Source organism: Tenebrio molitor, chromosome 1, assembly GCF_963966145.1.
Source record: "Tenebrio molitor chromosome 1, icTenMoli1.1, whole genome shotgun sequence".
Lineage (NCBI taxonomy): Eukaryota > Metazoa > Arthropoda > Insecta > Coleoptera > Tenebrionidae > Tenebrio > Tenebrio molitor.
In genome coordinates, this window is record NC_091046.1 from 24,212,673 (window position 1) to 24,227,633 (window position 14,961).

General features: G+C 32.6%; 1 protein-coding gene across 3 annotated transcripts in view; it reads right to left on the minus strand.

Annotated features, from left to right (window-relative positions):
* Positions 1–14,961, minus strand: part of Nmdar2 (NMDA receptor 2) — a 268,077-nt gene that overhangs the window by 180,158 nt on the left and 72,958 nt on the right. For all 3 annotated transcript variants that reach the window (XM_069037427.1, XM_069037444.1, XM_069037436.1), the window contains exon 2: positions 12,784–13,139. In XM_069037427.1, the coding sequence (XP_068893528.1) occupies positions 12,784–13,139 (356 nt within the window). The remainder of the gene's footprint in view (positions 1–12,783; positions 13,140–14,961) is intronic.

Sequence of the window (14,961 nt, forward strand, 5' to 3'; positions counted from 1 at the left end):
CATTTGAAATTCCTACCTGGCTTCTTAACATGTCTTAAATAATTTGTTGTGAAGGTTTGAAGAAAAAATAGTATATGTTATTCGTAGCAAAAATGGTTTTATGTGCTTTGGCTGGTTTGTCTGCCTCACTGCGTTCGGCAGCCAATCGACCAGCCGCAGCACATAAAACTTCATTTTTGCTCCTCATGACATAATATACTATTTTATACAGTGCATAATTATTATATTTATTTTCGCAGACAAACGTGGCTGCCACAAAATGGGTTTTTTTTAAACATTTGCATCAGAGAAGACTTCATGTTACTTGAGTAATGCATACATATTTATATAAATTTTTCCACTACTAGTCTCAGAAGGCTTGATTATCGACTCTCGAGCCGACCCCAGAAGTAGAATTTCTCTTAAGCAGAATATAGCGTAAGGGAGTCCGTTTCGGCTCAGGGACGCGAGGGTCGCGGGTTCGATTCTGACCCAGGGAGAAATTTAAAATAATAAAAAAAGGCTATATTCTGTCTCGTGATTCGGAAGTCACCTTAAGCCATTGGTCCCGGTCTATTGAGTTGGTCACCATGCCCCTCATAGATTTGTAAACCAGTCCTAGACTGTGTAACAATTTTTTTTTTCATATTAACCTAGGTGAACAATGAATAGCCGTCACCTAGCAACGGAAGATTTTCGTTGATTTCATTGGTTAACGTAGACGATTTTCATAGCAACCGTTGAAAAATGAGAACTCGGATCGTCGCATCGGACAATAGTATATTTCAAACCAAGGTAAGAAAGCGTGCTTTCTTGCAGACCGCAGGCAAAGATTATAAACCGAGCCGTAGGCGAGATTTGTAAGTGCCTAAGGAAGGTCTGCAAGGGCACTTTTTTAACAAGGTTTGAATACTATTTTTTTCCCTACCGGCACAACTTCGTTGAAAAAAGTCAAAAAAAGATGGTTATATTCCTGATTAAAACGAAAATTTTGAGAATTGAATAGTAGGCTGGGTTATTTGTTTAATTAACTCGTATTTGAAGATTTGACGTTTGTTCGAAAATTTGATATAAACAGGGTATAGTAATCTACCTACCTAGCTTATCTGTTTATTTTCCAGATTATATGATTGATCTACCAACTTGCTTTATTGAATTGGCTTTCATTTATCAATAACTTATTTCACTTTTGACATTTTTGACATTTGTATTTTGGTACAGTTTTACCATAAACATTTCATGATTTACTTTCTTACCTTAGCGAGAAAGTTGAATTTTCTTATCTCAAATGAGGTATCCACAGCCTACATTTCTAACCAGTAGGGAAAAAAATTATTTTATTAATAATTATTAGAGCTGGGACTTTTAGGTAAATGTAATTATAAAAATAGGTACCTAAATAGGCCAAAAATATTCCAAAAAAAAGGTTATAAAAAGGCATATTTTAAGAAACATTAGATACCAATAAGATCATATTTAGTAATTGTTAATTAGTCGTATTAAGTAATTTCATGGACATATAGGTAGTAGTATTCTTTATTTAACAAAAATTAAAAACATAGAAACATAAGTAATTAAATAAACCGAAATAGGTAAGTCTTTTTATATCTCTTTTGATTGACTGTAACATATTAAAAGTTTCTCAATGTTATCTGGTGTTAAACTATGACGTTTTTCGGTCAAAATGTTTTTATACAAGGAAAACGTCCTTTCGACGTCGCATGACGTGACGGGTAAACATTTTAATTTAGTTGCATCAGTAACTGAAATATTTGGAGGCATTTCAACATATTCTCCTGAAAAATTTTTGTATAAGGAGTATATTGTTGAATAACCTGGATTTCTGTTCAAAACGTTCTTGAGTTTAAGTTTTATTATCTCAGCGACGGCTCCTTGACCAGACTCTACCTGCATCCTTGCTTTTTCAAAAATATTCATTGACTCTGAAAGTGACATTCCTACTGACTTCAGTTGAGTTATAGTTGTTTCGATTATTTTAAAATTTGACTTTATGTACAAAAGATCGCTTTTTATTTTGGTATCCTTCAAAACCTCCAAAATTATTGTATATTCAAATAAATGATTGTACAACAAACTCGAAACAGGGTATTTTGAAAAGAAAAAACAGCAAACAAGGCACAAAAAAGGAAAAATTAACTACAAAAAGTTTGCAAACAGGAAAATAGGTAAAAAAAAGAAATAAAAGACGTTTTAGGCAAAAAAGGCAAAAACAAATAGGGCTTAAATTAAAGGCTTTTTGATGAAACGGATTTTGATAGTGCTAATTTCCAATTAGCTGCATTCTAGACCAAAAGCCGTTTGGACTAAAATCCCAGCTCTAATAATTATTATCTGAAAGGGTTTTAACGTATCTAGTAGTGGAAAAAATAGTGAAGAAGTCCCTTATAGCCTTCGCGCCTTAGAACCCTCGGCACGCCTCGGGCTCTAATCTTGGCGCTCTGGCTATAATCATGAACTTCTTCACCTTGGTGTATAATACACTATTATAAAGTACTCACAAAAAATTAGAAAACCCAAATAAGTATTTAAAAATATATCGATTTTTTCTTGTATTTATATTTCTCGAAACGGTTTATGGTATTATGAGTAGGTATACGAACTAGCGCAGATGCTAATGAAGTACGGAAATTGCACGAACATTATCGTTTAGATAATTCGTTCTTTTTTACGAGTATGTGTGGCAGTAGTTGATCGACTCTGTGCAGAACAGTGTTTGTCTTCGCTATACATAGCAAATATTCGTCTACGAACAAAAATATTCTATTCGCACTTGATTATAAATGAGGACCTCCTTTTGAGTACGTCTGTCTAAAAAAGGTGATAGGTTACAAAGGAAAGTTTTTTTTAAATTTAAAAAAATTGACTTTTAAGTTTAGTATTTACCTTGATTAAAACTAAAACTTTTTGTACCTAATTGTTTTGAAATTGTAATAAAAATGTTATTAACTATTTTTTGTTATTATAATTAACAATTAATAATTTTTCTGTCCTATTTAGGCTTTGAGTGCTTTATCAATTTCTTTTCGTTGGTCTAACTAAGCAAATTTCGCAATTTTCAAAATTTCACAATCAAATGTCTCAAAAAAATAGAGACATTAAAAAGATGCTTTCTTTGATGATCCGTCATTAAAAATGTAAAGGGTTATTTAAAATATTGAATTGGGGGTGGTTGGGAGCGGCTAAAGATGGAGGGAGTAACAATATGACCTTTATACGTAGCCCTATATGCTGACTCATATCCTAAAATTTCAAATTTATAATTTCAAAGACCCCAGAAATACACTCATCAGAAATTTTCGGGCGAACACTCAATATAATCATTTAGTTTCTATTTTACAAAACGTTAAAACTTTTAGTAGGAACATAACTATTAATACAGTCAAGTTCAAATAAAACACAATTACGAGTATAATTTGAAACAGATTTTATCGTAATATTTATTTACTGATTTTCCTAAAATTCATCTAAAAAGTTTATCTTTTATCTTATACATTAAAGTAAAAAAGGAACAATAACTAGTGAATAACAAGATTACTCTATTTAGAGCAATATCATTCCAGGCATAGATGACAACATGCCGTGCTGAGTTTGAATTTCAGAAAGTCCAACAATGTTATGCCAATTGACGTGTACATTTCAATTACTACCTGAATAAGAATGTTCATATAGTCTGAGAGCCAGCAACGTTTTACTCTACGTCGTTTCGTCATATAATGTACCTATTTTCTACATTTTGGCTAGTATTTTTGTTGATAACCACTGAATGGAGAGTCGGGCTAATTTCACTTATTGCGTCCAAGGGCACAGAGAGATCCAGTGAAAATGAAAAAAAAATAAATAAATAACGAAAATATCTTCTTTTCCCAATTAAATTTTTGAAATAAAATTTGTAATTTTCTGAAAAGAAAAATTGTTATGTAAGGTAACAATTTTTTTCATTCATCGTTTAAGTAGTAGGAAGATCTATCAGAAAGAGAAGTAAAAAGTAGGGGTTGTCATTACGCAAAAACCAATGACGTCATTTAAACAAATTGTCGGGATATGTCGAAATAAAATCGACCTGTCCCAGTGATTTTTTTTAAAAACATCACATAACGCTATGAATTTTGTTCCAAACTTTATGTTCACACAGTATACAGGTGTCCCCAAAAAACAAGACGTCCATAGCTCCCTTATTTATCGGAGAATTTAATTGTCTATACACCAAATTAAGTGGTTGTCAATAGGCTACAAAATGGTCTAATAAAATCACGTATAGCTCCAAGGGCTTCAAGGCTAAACTGTCAAAGTATTTTTTTTTCAAATTCGAACACATACATACTTTTTTTTGTAATTCTGATAGACTTTTATTCTGAAATGAACTAGGGTAAATCGTTGGCTGGCCTCTGGCTATACTCTTAAATTTTAAACATTTCTAGATCCTTGCAATAATTATTGTTCTATAGAAAATTCCTATGTACTGTGTATGAAATCACATATCATCCAGATATACAGGGTTATACACCGTAGAATTCCCGCGAACATTTTATGTTATGCAACACAACATACTAAAAGCTCAGATTGCTTCGTCCAGCGAGAGATTGAGAGATTTTAAATTGTATTAAATTAACCCAACACTACAAAATGCACTAGAATACATTAATTAGAGCTTAATTTCAGGGCAAAAATGTTCCTGCTTAAAGGATATATTTCCGATTTTACGTGCCCTAGGTACTACTTTCTCTACGTAGATTTAGTGATTTTTATGTCAACCAATCTCTCGCTGACTTTACCATGTTTAACATTTTACAAATAAGGAATCAAAGTAGTTTCATTTAGAAGTCAAAATGTCATTTTGTTCTCTATGTAAGGTTATACGAAGAAATATTGGATGAAATCAACGTTAGCCAAAAACGTTAGAAATAGGCCTAACATGTGCAGGTTGAACAGCATTTTTACGACACTCACCACAAATGAGAATCATGTCTGTTTTTTTATCGTTTGAGTACATGATAAAGTCGTGTAAAACGTACGAATTTTTTTATTATGTTAGATTATAAAATGATTCTTTTTATAACCTTACATAGAGAACTAAAACGTTAAACGTGGCCTCTAGCAATCTGAGCTTTTGGTATTTTGTGTTGCATAACATTAAATTTTCGTTGGAACTCTACAGTGAATAACCACATACAGGGGTATTCACGAGTAATAATGGGCCCAACAATGTCCCGACGCAACCAAATAAACATATTTCTCAAACGAGTAGATCCCAATTGATATTTTTATTTTTTAATGAATCCAAGACTGCTTTTATTAAGACAATTTCCCGTTGTCATTACGTAACATCTATCAAAATAAATTATTAAATAAAAATATAAAAAATTTACATTAATTTAGATGTCAACTTCATGTCAAATTAAAAAAAAGAAAACTAAAACTAAGCTAATGTTTAAAGGCGATCAAAATGTATAACTGGTTGCGTTTCAAGGTTTGTAAGGCCCATTATTACTCGTGAATAACCTGTATAATATATATAATATCATCATTCTTCACATGAAATAGTTATTTGCTTAGTCTCACCATCTGGACTTCAAATATCAATAATTTAAATGTGAAAACAGGATAACAGTAAAAATTCCAATTTTTCAACAAAAAAAATCACAAAACAATTACATAATTTTTTGATAAAAAAATGATTCCCATAAAGCTGAATTTTAATATTTCAACAAACTAAAACAACAAAGAAAGTCCAGTTTAAAGCTCAGATTTGCTTCCTATATACAGGGTGTTTAAAAATGTACGGTGTTCACAAGCATTTGGTAGATAAATGATAGACAATGATAGACAAATATTTAAAAAAATCTTGGTCTTCAGTTCTCTGCACAATGGGAAGAGTTTTGGGTAAGGATCGTTTAAAGAAACGTTGTAGTTGTAATTATTATTACTAAATAACACTCAAAATGCAACTAAAACATGCAGCATAGAAAGTTAAATAATAATTTTTAACGCAATCTCTGTGGTCTTTGATATTAAATGCGATTCATCTCTTTTAATTATCGAAAATTATGCAAAAATCGATGAAACTATTTCAATTTTTTAAAGGTAAGTACTGGTAAGTGCACGCAGTTGCCAAATTTACCATAAAAGAAACCTTCATCCACGTGCAAATTTAACACCAAGAATTGTTTATAGTAGATTACATACCGAGGTGAGAAGTGTTTCATTCCTGTCGAGAGCTAAGATAGTTTACCAAGCCGTAGCCGAAGTGAACTAATGCTCGAGACAGGAATGAAACACATTCCCACCGAGGTTTGTATACTATTTTATTCGGAATCATTACATTTTTAGCAAATAAACAATTAATTTGATACAGTTCCATTTTTACTGTTTTTCGACTTTCAGTAAGTACGCCACTGGAAAAACCTTATAATAGGGCGGAGAGTGGCCTATTACTGACCAAGTAAAGTAAAAAAGAATGGTTAACTTTCCGCCCTCGTATAAGGTTAGGAATGTGCATATTTACAATACGATTCCGAATAATAGTAGTTTATTTGACGAGTTTGTGTGTAAATTGGGCCTTTTTTGGCACGCGTGGGCCATTTTAAAACGCGAGTGAAACGAGCGTTTTAAAGGTCCACGAGTGCCAAAAAAGGCCCAATTTACACACGAACGAGTTGAATACAACGTTTTTTTGTTCGACGAGCCCCTTAAAGGCTCCAAATCGCTTAAAACCTTTAAAATTAGCTTGACGTTTCGTTTTGACAAGTTGTGACATTTATCAAAATCCGTTCACATAGGAGAAAATTCTCAAATTCTGACAGTGTCGAACAAAAAAATATTTTTCCCTCCCTTACCAAATGCTTCTGAACACTGTACTTACTATAGTTTTAGTGCGACATTTTTAAACACCCTATATGTAGCTATGTATTTTTAGCTCAATCAAGTTGACATTCAGTTTAAGAATTTTGATTTTTTTGTTTTTGTTAAAATATGTTTCTTTTCAAATTTTGTCCTGAAAATTTACACCTGAGCCAAATAAGGCCCACCTAATTTTTGTTTTCAAATATCGGTTAGTAAAAACAAGTAAGTAAGAACTTTGGATGCGGGTTGTAAATGAAAGTTTATTATTTTCTTAACATAACAGCATAAAACATGTAAATAAAAAAATAATAACAAAGTTTTTCCTTTTTCAAAAAAAAAAAATTGTTTGTGGGCCTTATTGCGTACAATGTGCTTAATAAGGCCCACCCATTAAATTCTCGATAGAAATTAATAAAACACCATTTTCTTCTAGAATACTTAAATAAAAACAACTTTCGCTTGCATGAACTACACAAATAATCCAAATCATTAACTTTTATTAGGCCTAGACAAGCTTCGTGGTACCAAACGGAACAATTCTTGCTCATACGCATATGTACGATCCTACATAAATGTTGTAACCTTACTTTCTGGATGACCCTCGTACTTTCACAGGTGTCACATGAGGGACAATACCAACTTCCTTTATTTGATTTTCTATCAAAATAATAATTCAAGAATAAAGCCCACTACGGTTTAATAATAATTTTATGCTCTCATGCTAAACGAACCCCATATGTTGTCGTATATTTGGAGATTTCCATAACTAAGTCAATATCATTAGTGGGCCTTATTTTCGAGCGGGCCTTATTTGGAACAGATACCTTAGGCATAAAATCTGATTAGAACAAACTGTTTCTGATAAAGTTGAAATACAAACCCTATTTTCGACTTTTTTTTTAATGTCAAATTTCACGTCACGTACTAAGTTTTTTCTACCACCATCACAGAAAATAGGCTTTTTTATGCTCATCTTAATACCTCGAGGTAGCGTTTACGGTAAAGTGCATATAAAACATTTTCGGCACTCGTGTGTAATTAGTAGAGAGCGGATTTTATGCAGTATAAAATGTCAAAATATGCGCATAAATATGCAGTCAAATCCTTTGAAATATGCACTCGAATCTTTGAAATATGCACTATTAATCCAAAATATGCAAGTATATCGAATAACCTAAAACTAAGATTTTGAAGTTTTTTTAGCGGAATATTGGCTTTGACAACAGGATTACATAAAGACATATTGAGTTCTTCTTGTTCATTTTTTCTAGAGGTTTCCCCAAGTAACGATTCTCGTAAAAGTAACTGAGAAAGTTTGGTTTTCTTCAAGGTTTCTAGTTGACATTATGTGCTGCGTGATTTGAAATTTTCGTTCACATATATATTATGATCTAAAAAAATTTAAACATTCAAAAAATTAAGATTCTAAATCAAATTAATTTCGTAATATGTACTTATTACATTTAGAACTTTTCATATAATATTTTGTAAAAGCTTAAATTAAAATATTCAAACACAAAACAATAATCAACACTAATTGAATTAATATGACTTCATTATCATTTTAAATTTTTATGAAAACCACAACAAACAATAACGTAACGTAGGTAACTTACCATTTTTCCACATGCTGTACAAAACACCCTTTCGTCGCCCATAGGGAGCATTTATATCTTTGATCCACACCGTAACCAAATTGTTTTTCACTTTCGGCAGCTTAACGTTAGAAAAACTTCAAATATAAACTTCATGTTCCGATGATTGTTTTCCAATGAAAGCTTAAATTTTGTACAAGAACATTTTGTTCATGAATTGCGAAATTTTTTTCCAGAAATTAAAAGTGGAATTGGATGATCAAAAAATGCCGATGCATAAATTGTTTATTGCGGGGTTTGTGTCGCCATTTCCGTGTGGCCGCCAGATGTTGGGGTCCTAAACAGGTTTTTACTTGATTAAGATTTGCAGCAAGATGAAAAACGCACGTTTGCTTTTTACTAAAACAGATCCCGTGGAAAAAATTTGAAATGTACTAAAATATGCTAGAATATGCATAAAAGGCGAAATATGCATGAAAAATCAAAATATGCATTATTTCATTAAATATGTAAAATATGCAAAAATTTGGAGTAACATTGAAAAATGGCGAAAATTGCTTAAAATTGGTACAATAGTCCTTTCATCCATTCTAAAGTACTGTGCCAAATTTAAAAAAATTTGATCGAGGAATTTTAAAGTTATTACCTTTTAAAGTTTCGGGATATTTTACACGTGTTCTTATGAGAAATGGAGCAATGGTCGCATAAAAATTGATAAAAAACATATTTCAAAAAGGCCAATTTTTTTTAATTTTTCACACATAAAGTATCGATATCGTAGAATTTTCTAATGAATTTACAAAAAAAGTTGGTCGAGGATTTTCCTTGTAATCGCTAATTACATGTGGAAAAACACGGTTTTTGAGGTTATGTATCTGTTTTAATTTCAATAAAAGTGAACAAAATGCATATAATTGACGTCGGTATGCAACATTACACTCATATCGCACGTCTTACTGCAGTTACGTTAAGAACTTAACAGAAATCAATGAAAATTGAAATTCAGTGTGCTTTTGTTTACTTTCACGTCCAGTCTTAGTCAAAAGATTGTAAAATCACATGTAAGTAATTATCTAAATATCAAGAAAATAAACACAAAATTTACTTGCAACTCATTACAATTCGTTTCCAAAAATTAAAAACTATTTTTTCCGACGACCACTATGAAAAATGCGTAAATTCGCACAAATAACTATTATTGAAAGTTGTCTATTGCATGCAAATAGCGAACCCGTGTGCAATGAAACTGGTTAGCCAATCAGATACCTTCTAGCCTGTGCGCAATAAAATGATTGCACACAGTTGTAGTAACCATAGCCACCAATGTATGTTTTGTCCGCAGCTCTGTCGAATAATATTTGAAGTTTGAAGGAATACCGAATATTAGCGTTTTTTTTTGTGGTCGTCGGAAAAGTATCGTGTATACCACGTGTTGAAAATTCGATTTCACACTCGTTTGCTTAAGCCACGCGCCTACGGCTTGTGGCTTAATTCTGCAAACTCGTGTGAAATCTTTCATTTTCAACTCTTGATATACAATATACTATTTCAAATACATATTGATTTCTCGTAATAAACGTTTCATAGCATTATAAGAATTCCGCAACTTTTTGCTGAGATTGTTACTCCAGTTCATCCTTAACACCAAATGATCACTTTTGGTGCCATTCGTCTGAAAAATGAAGGAAACTGCTTAATTATTGAAAATAAGCGATATGCATTTTGCATAAAATCCGCTGTCTAGCAATTAGTATAATATCCAAAGAAGCAAGTGCGGCAATACCTCTTATTAAACGCATGTAATATGCTACTTTTTATATTTTGCACCTTTTGAGCCGTTCTTAAATCAAAAGTAAGAATTTTAAAATTCTGGGGAATTTTATGATGGTTGGCAAAAAACGATTGAAACACGGGATATTCCCACGTATCTTTAGAGGATTCTGGCAGAGGAGTCTGACAGTACCAACATGATAACCGTAAATTGTACCATAAGAGCAAAAAAAAATGTCATCAAGGATAGGTATGAAACAGTCCATAATGCGTGTGTGCACTGTAAATTGCAGGGAAAAAATGCAATAATACCTATAATTATTTATTTAAATAACCCATTTCAGGATTCCACAAATGCATGACGAATTTCTTAATCAAAGACTAGATGGTACTATCGATATTATAGAAATGCTTTCCGCTATTATGATACTGTTTTTGGTTTCACAACGGAGCTATGTGAACGCAAAATATAAAATACTTAGTATATTATTAGATGAGATTTATAAGATGCTTGATTGTGACACGAGTTGGTTGGGGCACGCTCCAACAGAACGAGTGTCACAGTGCGTCTTATAAAACTATTTTTTTGTTCGACACTGTCAGAATTTGAGAATTTTTTCCTATGTGAACGGAGTTTGATAAATGTCACAACTTGTCAAAACGGAACGTCAAGCTAATTTTAAAGGTTTTAAGCGATTTGGAGCCTTTAAAGGGCTCGCCGAACAAAAAAACGTTGTATTCAACTTGTTCCTGTCGTCAAATAAACTACTATTTTCTATTTTGGTCGTATTAATTTAATAAAAACTCAAAAATCTAATTATGAAATAATGTAGGGACTTTTGTGTGGCATGAGTTATGGTGGCATTTCTGTGAAATTTATGTCAAATTTCAAATGTTTTAATTGCTAACAGGAGCTCACTAGAGATGTCGGACGCCGGCCAGCGTGCTATTACAGCAATACCAACGTAATATGTACGTATAAAAAAAAACCAAACACAGTTTCACAAAAAGTTCCTTAGTTTCACAAAGACTCACTTATGATACCAAAGTAGAAAACATATTTTTCGTGCTCGAATAAAAACGTTCCAAATTAATTATTACTCTTTATTCAGAACCGACATATAAAATTTAAATTGCATTAATCAATCGTTTACCGTCAATTTCAATCATTTTAATCAAATTGAGACTACATATAATTAAGGGTATAAATATAAATACAGCTTGGCAAACTTAGCGTGGCCGGTCAAATGCGTAGATGGGGAACGGAAAAAGTAGATGTCAGACAAAGACGAACTATGCTAGAATAGAAGGAAAAATGAAAAAGAAATGTCTATAATTTCATGCGCGTCTTACCCTGGACGGCCACGTTAGGTTTGTCAAGCTGTATTTAACTTCTTTTAAATGATTGTTTTTTTTATTTGGGTACACAAAATCAAACTAGTATATGTATTATTATACGAGTTTAATAAGATGCTTTATTATCACACGAATGTGTTTAAAGTACGACGAGTGTAGCGAGGAGTGCTTTAATGGAATGAGTGTGATACTACGTCTTATTAAACGAATGTAATATAATATTTTATCTACTTTGCTTTACTAATTCCTGATATTTCAGCTGCTCTAGTTTTCATATTAGACTAGGGACTTGTGCGTGGGTTGGTAACAGACATTGACGATTGGTATTTAAATTTGAAAATAGTGTCATAGGCGTGAAACAAATTCAATAATATAATATCTGTCATTCGTGTGCTAAATGTTTAAAATGTTATATTTACTAAACGTACTTCATAACTTGACACTTTACCTTGACGCCTGACGTGAAACGGCTGATCTTGCCAATGTAACAAAGATAAAAGTTACCGAAAACAGTTTAATAATACGATCCATTATTAAACTGTTTTCGATATAATAATGAACCCATTAGTAACGCTAAGTAGATAAAATATGACTATTAGGTCGGCATGAAATGAAGGCATGCTTTCAAAGATGAGTTTAATTTATTAGATAGATAAATGGTTGTAGAAAAACAGTTCTATGTAACACATTTGGAAGGTGTCTTTACTGAACAGGTAGGATTTCATCGTTCGCTATCGATTGTGCTTAAATTTACGTACTTGTTCAATTTCCTATGTTACTTAAATAACAATTAGCAGTCATCGTATAAATAGTTGATTTTCTTTTAATTGATAAATAATAAGTATTAAATACATGACGTTCTAGACCAAAATGAATATACACTATTTTTTATCTTGGTGAGTAGTCAGGCTTCAAGTTGAATTTAGGGATCTGAATAAGGTGTATGTTTAATAGATTCTGTGTTTGTATCAAATTTTTATCAACTAAAATCATTTCTACTAAAGTCTTCAAATGGCGTAACTTAGATGCTACAATTAAACATGTCAATCGGAGAAGGCATGCGGTTTCATCTCCTCTATTACAAATTTTATTGATCCCACGAGAAATCCTTAGAAAATTACAGCTTGCTATACACTTTAATCACCAGGAAAAAATAACGTCATAATCACTAAACCGCCAATAAGAAAACTTATTACGTAGCCATCTAGTTCTTGAATCTTACCTGCATTGCAGATACTCTTTCTCGGACTGCCTGAATGAAATCATCGTGCCCAGCAATAGGACTTGTAACTACCGAAAACTGATGCCACTTATATCTTTCTAAAATGCTGAGCATTGCTGCCGTTTGATGTTCTAGTGATGGAGCCAACTGAAGTTGCAGAGAGGATTGTGAAGCTCTTCTTTCCAATCCTGAATTATCGGCATTCCAAGCAATGACTGGTATTCCCAAATAACCCGCCAATTGCAGAAAGTATTGGGCAGACGCTGTACTCCGTCCATATTTTTCGTAATTCATCAAATATAATATTGCTGATACGTTGACTGAAAGAAACTCCTTGCAGAGAGATTTCAGTATAGCTGAAATAAAAAAAAAACATGAATTGTTACAAATGCATCAATCTAATCCGTAATTTACTGATGAATTTAATTGATTTCATTTGTATTTCTTAATTAACGAGTTTGAGAATTACCACTTAACAATTGATAAATATAAGTGCTACACTTTTAGTTGTCGTGAAGAGGCAATACTGCATACTGAAATACTGGATAAGTAACATTTTGACAAACATTGAGATTTTAGCATTAACACGTAACCTTACATTAGAAATAGAAACTGGTTTTCTTAAAATATCACCTGACTCTGAATAACCTAATCTAATATTTGGAAATCAATATATACACCTCAGTGATATAACTCTTTGACCTGTGCGTCAGTGAATCAAGAACACGTGCTGTGCGGAATCATCAAAAACTCTTTTTATATCTAAGATATGTGCCTCGTAGACGTAAGTTAGTTATTGGATTGTCGCCATAAAGGTATTGCAAATTTTCTTAGTTAGTTATTTACTCCTATATACAACCCATAATGTTTTGTAAAAAATGTTTTTCTTGTAATCATACGGAGAGTGAAATTTAATTTACTTATTCTAATGTACAAGGGGGTATTGATAAATAATTAGCCTTGGCCATTTCTAATAAACAAGAGCAAGTGCCGTTACCATGGCAATTAAGTATAAACATTGAAAAGTGCACGTGCAAAGCAAGGAGTATAGAATAATAGGAAGGGGACATACGGCCGGCCGAGTGAAGCCGCCTTAATGCGCATGTCTGCTATTAGTACGCCCCAAGAAAGTAAATCAAATCACTTGCATTGTGATATTTAGTGTGGTTTTCTAGTTTCTCATACTCTGAATACATTTGTGATGCAAAAAAAATATATAGTCTTTTATTTTCCTGCAGTTTTATTGTTAATTCCCAACATCTCAAGTAGTGTTAACTGGGGCGTACCTCACGGGTTGCATAAAATTGCACCCGTTTCCTTGTCCCTCACCGCTTCAATTTACCGCGCCCATAAGCTTGCGTATGTCCCCTCCCTATACTTCTATACTCCTTGGTGCAAAGTTTCAAATTGTATTTTTTTTTAAAAGGCATGTCGAATAGAAATTGGAATTTTGACAAAAGAAAGTACCGTTTAGTGAAAAAGTAGTTATTTTTGATGAAGTTATTTGGGAAGGAAAAATTTAATAACATGTTCACAATAGTAGCACCTTCCTGTTTTACCTGAGCAGAGAGCTGAAAAACCGATTTCTGCGTCAGCAACAGAAAACGTTGATATTATTCATGATATTATTTTGGAACAGCGATGAATCGTTGTAAAACGAATATCAGAGACTTCGAACATTTCATATGAATACCTACGTTTTTCATATCATTTACAATGAACTGGATATGAGAAAATTATCAGTAAAAGGAATTTCCCAAATGGCTGAATACTGATTAACAGTGAATGAGGGTGACACCATCCAAATCGATTTGCAGCCAATCCTAAGATAGTTGGACCGTTTAGTTACAATGGATGAAATTTGGGTACATCATTATCATCCAGAGGCCAAAGAAATGTCAAAAGATTGGAAACATGCTGGATCTCAACCCAAAAAGTTTCGCGAGCGGAAGGTCTGCCGGAAAAGTTCCCGCTTTCATTTTCTGGAATAAAGATGGGGTCATTATCACTGATTACATGCTGCAAGGAAAATCGATAAGGGGAGATTGTTCTTTATTAACAAAATTTCAAACCAAAATTGTGAAAATACGTCGTCTTTACAAGACCTGCACCTGCTTGTTGTACTGCAAAAGTTCAGTGAATTTGATTTTAAAATTGCCGATTATCCAGCATATTCTC